The 8,536-nt window shown below is 38.2% G+C and overlaps 1 protein-coding gene across 1 annotated transcript in view; it reads left to right on the top strand.

Annotated features, from left to right (window-relative positions):
• The first annotated feature begins 89 nt into the window (after positions 1 to 89).
• Positions 90 to 8,536, top strand: part of SESN1 (sestrin 1) — a 101,222-nt gene continuing 92,775 nt past the window's right edge. The window contains exon 1 of the mRNA XM_081094862.1: positions 90 to 761. Within this exon, the coding sequence (XP_080950988.1) occupies positions 483 to 761 (279 nt within the window). The 5' untranslated portion in view covers positions 90 to 482. The remainder of the gene's footprint in view (positions 762 to 8,536) is intronic.

The raw sequence follows: 8,536 nt of genomic DNA, 5'->3' as shown, positions 1-8,536 counted from the left end.
CCGAGGCGCGGGGAGGGCGGGGCCTGGTGCGGAGGAGGGCGGGGCGGGAGCGCTCCCGAAGCCCCGTGGCTGCGAGACCAAACCCCGAATGGCTGGAGGGCGCTCAGCGGGGACCAGCCTTTCTGGGCAGCGCACGGATTTGACAGCTCCGCCGCGCGAGGATCTCCGCTGACCCCGCCAGACGGCGGCCACCGCTCCGCTGCCCGGCCGAGCCAGCGCTGCGAGGTTCCAACTTTCCAACTTCTGGCCCGAAAAGACTGCCCCTTCGTGTAGGAGGAGACGGGGAGCTCTGTCGTGCCGTTCGCTTGAAAGCCATCCGTAGAAAAGGCAGTCTGGTTCCACGTGTCGCCCGGACGTCTGTTTTCATGAAGATTGCATTTCTCTGATACTACTCTTACATCTCTCGTTTTAAAAATACAAAGTGCTTTTGGGGACATGCTGAAAGGTAACTGAAGGCGGCCAAGAAAAAACCTCCGGTTGTCATGGCTGAAGGCGAGCATGAAGTGAGATGGGATGGGCTGTGCAGCAGAGATTCAGCGGCCAGAGAGACAGCCCTGGAAAACATTAGGCAAGTCATTTTGAGAAAAACCGAGTGTCTTCGTTCGGTGAAAGAGACACCTGACCGCCCATCGGACGGGCTTTCAGATGCTGGCTCGTTGGATGGGTTGAATAAGCTGCTTGCTCATCTGCTTATGCTTTCTAAGAGGTGTCCCTTTAAAGATGTCAGAGAGAAAAGCGAGCTTATTTTGAAGAGCGTCCAGGTAAGGAAGAGAACTGTCTCTGTAGTGAAATGTTACTTGCACTTAAAGTCACCTCGTGTTTACTTCTAATAGGTTTTATATGAACTCATTATGAGTTCACTCTACATCTTAAAATTAGAATGTCCTATAAAACATTGGATTGGGGGCCAGAATTGTACAAGATGACCTAAGGAAAAAGTAATTTCCGCATATGAATAAACAGGTATTGTCTTTCTAGAGAGTTTTAGCAGAAACTACATTCCTCCTGGGAAAATAAGTGAAAATTACAGTTAGTTGCAAGTAAAGACTTGCTTTTCCTTTTATTTACTTTTACGTGTTGTTGGGAAGTGTAGCCAGTATGCTTTTCACATTGCTACAAACTGTTCTGTGTGGAAAGTTTCACATTTAAAACTCTCTCAAATGATAAAGGACATTAAATGTTTCTTTGTCAGCTTGTTCAAGATAATTGGTGAAACAACTTTCTCTTGTTCTTAAAAACAAAACAAGAAACCCAGGATCTGTTCTCTAAATGCAACCTTTCTTTTAAGAATTATATAAAATAATAAAAGCTTATGTTGGTATAAAAGCTGGCATCTTCAGATTTAAAATTTGGACTCAGGTGGAATGTATGGTGGAAACACTTTTTATGGTAAATTACTCAACCAGCTTTCTCTGTGTTTGCTTAAGTTGTTTGCTTCTTTTCATTGTCACATGTGTACTCATTTAAATTGTGAGTGCAACAGGTTAAACATATTATAGTTTTCCTCCTGTTTTGTACATAATCAGTTTATCCCATTTTATTGAAGATTTCTTGAAAGGGTTCTTTTTTTAGGAGAGATTGTTCTTAAATATTAAGAATGCTCAATAGTCCTTTATACTTGTCAGTATAAATTATTCCACATGTGTTGTTCAAAGTCATGGTGTGAGAAGTTTTAAAAATTTATAATTTACTTGTGTATACATGGAAATTAAGATAAACAGTTTTTCTATTCTGGCTTGAATTTAGTTTAAAGCAATAGAAAAATGAAGACTCTTCACAATCTTGGGATATTTCTTCTTACAATTACTTTGGAAATAATCATTATAGCTCCTTTATCCAGAGTTACTAGAGAGGAATTTTCTAGAAACTTGAAGTTTATCCTTTTAAGCATCAAAAGTTTTTTTTCTACCTGAGACTGCTTTTTTTTTTTTTTTTTTGATAATGGGGTCATCATTGTGCACATTAGTTACTGTTGCATAGCTAAAGGTGGCTTGTAGAAGACTACATGATTCATGTTTTTGAATTTTTGTGTTCAGTTCCATTGTTTATTGTCGGTATACTTCATTTGGTTTCTTCTTTAACCTTTCATTTTGCTGCTTATTTTGTGTTAAAATGGGAAACCAGATAACCAATTTTGTTAAGAGTTATAGTGAAAACAAGTAATTGGGCTCTGGGGAATACAGGGTCAAAGGACTATAATATAGTAAGTAAATGGGTACTGGAGTCAGATGACAGAGTAGGCTCAAATTATCTTTTATATTTACTTATTTATTTATTTACTTACTTATTGTTAAAATAGATTTTTATTGATTTCAGAGAGGAAGGGAAAGAGAGAGAGAGAGAGAGAGAGAGAGAGAAATATCAATGATGAGAATCATTGATCGGCTGCCTCCTGCACGCCTCCTACTGGGTATCGAACCTGCAACCTGGGCATGTGCCTTTAACCTGAATCCCTTCAGTGCGCAGCTCCATCCTGCTATCCACTAAGCCAAACCAGCTGGGGCGAATTATTATCTCGTTTATTAATGTACTACATAACTTTGGACAAGTAAGTCACTGGACTTGTTTTAGCTTGGATTTCCACACCTGTAAAATGGGAATAATAAAATAGAGCTATTGTGAGAATTAAATGTGATGTAAAGTACCCCACTACATTGTGGGTGCTTCTCTCCCCTTTCATAAGTGAAATACATAGACTATCTGATATAGTATATTTCAAGACTCATTCATCCTGCAAAGTGATTCAAAACTCTCCTCAATTGTAAAGGTTTCCCATAAATTTAGATTCTTTTTTTCATCTCTGCATCTATTGCACTTTATTCCTGCCACAGTTTTAATAGGCACTTTACTTATATTGTATTATAATCATGTTTATGTGTCTGTCTCCCCAGGAGAGCTGTAAGGTCTCAAGAGTATTGGCTGGGACCTGGAAGCTACTAAATAAATATCTAGTAGATGAGCAAACTTACATTTGGCTTCTTTTGTTGCTTATCAGTTTGAATAGATGAAGTTACCACATAGTGAGTTTCCACCCCCACATCATTCAGTCATGCCTTCATTCAACCATTGATTATGGAACCCCAGGTGAATGCCATCCTAAGAACAGAGAACCAGTGGTCAACAATTTTGACATTCTACTGAAGGGAGACAGACCATAAAGTAGTAAACAAATAATGTAATTTTAGATAGTAAAGGAAAACTTTCCCTGGAGAGATGACATATAATCAGAGATTTGATGAATGAATAAATATTATCCTGGCAAAAATGAGATTTTTGAGGGGGACATAGGGAACAATACGTGTAGGTTACTGATGGTAAGAAAGAGCAGATAAGTTCTAAGAATTGAAAGTAATGCAGTGTAGTTGGGGCATACAGTTTGTTGGAAGTGTGAAAGCTTGAGCACAAACTTACATAATCTCTCCTTGACTGAGTTTTCTCATCTGCGAAATGAGAGTAATGCTAATTATTCTGCTTCACAATGAGAATAAAATGAAATAATTCTTGCAAAGCACAGCAAAGTGCCTAGCACGTAAGAAACGCTCAGTAGTGTTAGGAATTCTTACTGCTTTTAGGCAGCCAGATGATAGGATCTTATAAGCCTTGTTAAGATCCACGGACTTTACCCTAGGAACAGGGAGAAGCCCCTGGGGGCTTTTGAGCAAGATGGTGACATATTCCATTGTGTATTAGAAGGATTGCTTTGGAAGCAATGAGAATGGATTTCAGGGGTCAAAGTGGATGTGCAACATCAGTTAGCAGTTTGTCCACTAGCCCAAAGCAATAATGATGGTGGAGTAGGATATAGTGGAAAAAGTGAATGGGTTTGGGAGATAGCTAGAATATAGTGTTTAATTGGATATAGGAGGTGAGGAAAATAACAAACATTAAGGATGGCTTGAAAGTTTCAGGCTTTAACTACATGATGAGTAGTTCCAGAGACAGAGAGTGGGTCAATTTAGGGGGAATAAAGAGTTTTGTTTTAGACGTGTTGAGATTGCATTGCCTATGTTGCATCCTATAAGAAAAAGCTCACAAAGGGATTTTTGCCCCTGCTATACCACTGTTCTACTTCTGCCATTATCTCTCACTTCTCCAGACTTAACCCATCCTCCACCTTTATATCCACCCTCATGTAACTGCAGAGCCATTTATCTAAAAAGAAAATCTGACCATGTTACTCTCCTGCCTAAAATCCTTTAAAATAGGACAGACTCTAAACTTCCATAAGAATTCAGCGTCATCTGGCCTCCACTTGCCACCCCAGCTCATTACCCAGCACTCCCAGCCTCACAGGGAAACCAAATAACTCAAATGTAGCACTCCAGAATACTTTTTGTTACTCATTAGTAACAAAGCAGCAGAAGCTGAACTGCGTTTGCAATTCCTGCAGGTCAGCTCAGAGGACCATAGTAAGGAAGAGAGAGAGATGGTAGGGCATCTCTGTTTGTATTCCTGTTGTAATTTATTGATTTCATGTCAACATACTTAAATTTATTTAGCACATTTTTGAGCACTATTCTGTGCCAAGCTCTGACCCAGGACTGGGGAGGTCAGTAAGATTTGTTCTCCACTTTTGAGGAAGGTCATCTATTCTCATAGGGGGCTTTATTTCTTAAAAATTTAACCCCATAATACCTTTTTGATATGCTTGATTTCCCTAAACGAAGGCACAAAAGTAATCCACTGGTAAACTATAGTCTTTATGATGCATTGTAATTAGAGGGGAAATGTGAACGTATATACATACATCCAAAGATTATGAGTAGTCAAAATAGCCAAGTACATTTTCAAGAATGGTCATTTGATTATTTTCATTTTCTCCTGAAAATGTCTGAAAGTAATTTGACTTACGATAGAAAATTTAGATCAAGTAACAAGGTATTTATCTGTAAGTGGGATGGAGGAGGCATTAGGTGATTGCTACACCCCAGTGAGAAATGAAACTTAAGCTGTTGGGTATGGTGCACATTTACAGTTGTTAGAGTTCCAGATGGAGTGTTCCTCTCCACCCCTGGCTTACCAGATGAATCATATCTGCACTATCTATCCTCAGTGTCTTCTTTATAACATATTAATACATCCTGTCCTCTTCCTTTGTTCTGACTTTTCAGAAAGATTGAAACTAACAAGGATACTCCTTTTTTTTTCAAGTTTTCAGCTTTTAAAATAAATATTTTATTCCTTTTACAGTGTCCCAAATGGTCTCTAGCATAAGGGGGAAAAAACCCAGAATGATTAATTTTTTATTTTACTTTTTAAAATATATTTTTATTGATTTTGGAGAGGGAGAGAGAGATAGAAACACCAACAATGAAAAAGAATCATCTATCAGCTACCTCCTGCACGCCCCCCACTATGGATCGAGCCCACAACCCGGGCGTTGCCCTTGACTGGAACAGAACCCGGGACCCTTCAGTCCGCAAGCCGAAACTCTATCCACCAAGCCAAACCAGCCAGGAGCTGATTAATTTTTTAAAATATATTTTTATTGATTTCAGAGAGGAAGGCAGATGGATGGATAGATAGATGGAGAGAGGGACAGAGAGAGGGAGAGAGATATCAATGAGAGAGATCCCCTCCCACATGCTCCCCTACTGGGGATCGAGCCTACAACCCTCCTGCAAGCCCCCAGTGGGGGATCAGGCATGCGTGGATGACCCGAATGATTAATTTTAAAAATATTTTTCTGCCGAAACCGGTTTGGCTCAGTGGATAGAGCGTCGGCCTGCGGACTGAAAGGTCCCGGGTTCGATTCCGGTCAAGGGCATGTACCTGGGTTGCGGGCACATCCCCAGTAGGAGATGTGCAGGAGGCAGCTGATCGATGTTTCTCTCCCATCGATGTTTCTGACTCTCTATCTCTCTCTCCCTTCCTCTCTGTAAAAAATCAATAAAATATATTAAAAAAAAATATTTTTCTAACATACTTCTTGTTTGGTTCATAAATGGGAAGTAGTGTTTTGCAGGGAAATGGGATGTTGAACACTTACTAGATTTTGATTTGAGGTCATGGGTTGTTCATGATATCATGGAGGACCCTGTGAACAGTTTAGCTTAATTAGAATTTTCTCATCTTTAACACGTGTGCTCTTAAAGTGATGTACAAATCATTCATGTACAAAATAATTAGAAAATAGGTATGCTGTTCTCTTTGTTTCAGAGTTATATTTTCCTTTTGGTAAGCCATTAGAAATTTGCCAATTACCTTTTAAACCATTTGGATAATAAATTAATAACTCAGATAGCTAATTTAAGGATTTGTCGAAACTTTGACCTGACAGAAGGTAGTTGTGGAATCTTGGGTGTAATAAAGGATTATTAATCACTTAAAACTTTAACATGCCCTGGCCAGATTTGCTCAGTGGATAGAGCGTCGGCCTGTGGACTGAGTGGTCCCGGGTTCGATTCTGGCCATGCCCGGGTTGTGGGCTCGATCCCCAGTCGGGAACGTGCAGGAGGCAGCCAATCAATGATTCTCTCTCATCATTGATGTTTCTATCTCTCTCTCCCTCTTCCTTCCTCTCTGAAATCAATAAAGAGATATATTTTTAAAAAATAAAAAAATAAAAATAAATAAATAAATAAAACTTTGACATAATAGGGCCCTGTATGGTGTTATGTCCTAATCATAAAGAGTTTTCATATTTAAAAATAGAAAATATTTATGTGATAGCAAATTAGCGTGGACTGGAGGAACTGTAGACATGGGAAAACTTAGAATTTGTGGAAAGATGAGGGGAGATGCTGGGGAAAGGGGAGGCAATGCTTAAAATACAAAGAAGGATAAAAGTACTGCTGGAATTCATCAGCACCCAGCAAGCCTTGCCACTAATTTTAATCTTCTTTATCACAATTTCTCAAATAGTCATTTTTTTCACACTATGGTAAAATACTTGCTTTTTTAATGGAAGTCAATGGAAAACAGGATTTACTTTGACCCAGCTTTTCTAGATCACTTATTACATTAAGTGAAAAAGACCATAGTTGACCTTGATGAAATTATGCTGGCACAGTATACTTGGGCATCTGAGGGTTCTTCAGACTATTTGATGATGACATTGCTAGGGGCATTGGGCAGACTGGAAATCTACACTAATAAAAGAGAAACATGCAAATTGGTGTCACTCCACTACACCCACCAGCCAATCAGGATGAGTATGCAAATCAACACAACAAAGATGGCGGTTAATTTGCATATGCAGGCACAGAGCGAAGACTGAAGATGACCGAAGACTGAAGAGGCTTGGCTTCTCCACTGTGGTCGGAGCGAAGGCCTGGGTCCAGGGTGCCGGAGGAAAACCGGTGCCAGCAGCCAGGGGAAGGAAGGCCTATTGCACAAATCTCTTCATGCAACAGGCCTCTAGTTTAAGTATGAAAAACTCAGCTAGGTACTCATACTATGGGAACATTATTTCATGCTTTGCTTTTTTTCTTGTTGGTTACTACACCAAGTAGTGTTGATAAAGTACATTTACCATGACTTTGGTGTACAGAAAAAGTCTTTAAAAATATTCTTGTGGTGTGCTGTTTTTTTTAATGCCTTTTTTGCTGGAAATATTTAGGGAGTTTCTGTAGGGTAACAATTAGGACCATTTATTGGATTTTCCCAGTTGGTAATTTTATTGTTAAAAGTTGTGTTGTACTAATAGACTGTCACAATTTGTGACGTTTCAAAAGACTCGTGAAATTTGGCAACATGAGAATTTTCTGTCTTCTTGTTCTCTAATCTCTTTTATATAACTACTTACAGAAAAATCTGATTAGTTTGCAATGAAATATGGAATTACCTTAGAAAAATGAGATACTTTAATTTTTATATTTTATTTACATCTTATCCAATTTTTTAACTTAAAAAGGGAAAGTTCTTCATAGATTTATAAAGTATTACTCATAATATATCTTAAAACAACTTCCTAAGCTTTTAAATTATATTAAAGGGAAATAAAATTTGTGATATGAATTTTGTGAGTTTATATTACCCATCAACTTTAATATATAAATATTCATTAAAGGAATAGTATTCACTTAGTCTTTTAACTTAATTGTATAAATTGACAAGCTACTAAGTATATATACATACACCTTTTTAAAAAAATAGCTAGGATAATTTGTCAGTTCTGTGTGTAATATTCAGTAAAGTCTAATTAGAATTTTAGTAACCCCACTAAAAATGAGCATTTACTGTTTTGATACTTCAGTGTTTGACAAGCACTGTATACTTGTCTTTAGATTTTACATGATTTCATTTTCTAGCAAGTTGGCAGGTGTTAAGCTGTCTATAATTATAACTGAGTAATTTTTCAAATGCTATTCATAGCCTAAACACAGCAAGAAATTCTTCCGATCATGTGATAAAGACCAAACCTTGCAAAATAGTGGTAGGGTGATATGTCCAATGGAACTGAAAGACATAGTTAGAAGAAGTCTTTCAAAAGTAAAAAGTGATAGGGAGCCAGGTTTTCTCATCAAATAAGGTCTCTCGAAGTCATTGGTAGTGATTACACCTCACCAAATTAAGATGTGCTTTACTTACTCAA

Source organism: Myotis nattereri (assembly GCF_964212035.1).
Source record: "Myotis nattereri genome assembly, chromosome: 6".
In the NCBI taxonomy this organism is placed as follows: domain Eukaryota; kingdom Metazoa; phylum Chordata; class Mammalia; order Chiroptera; family Vespertilionidae; genus Myotis; species Myotis nattereri.
This window is presented reverse-complemented; position numbering and strand designations above follow the sequence as displayed.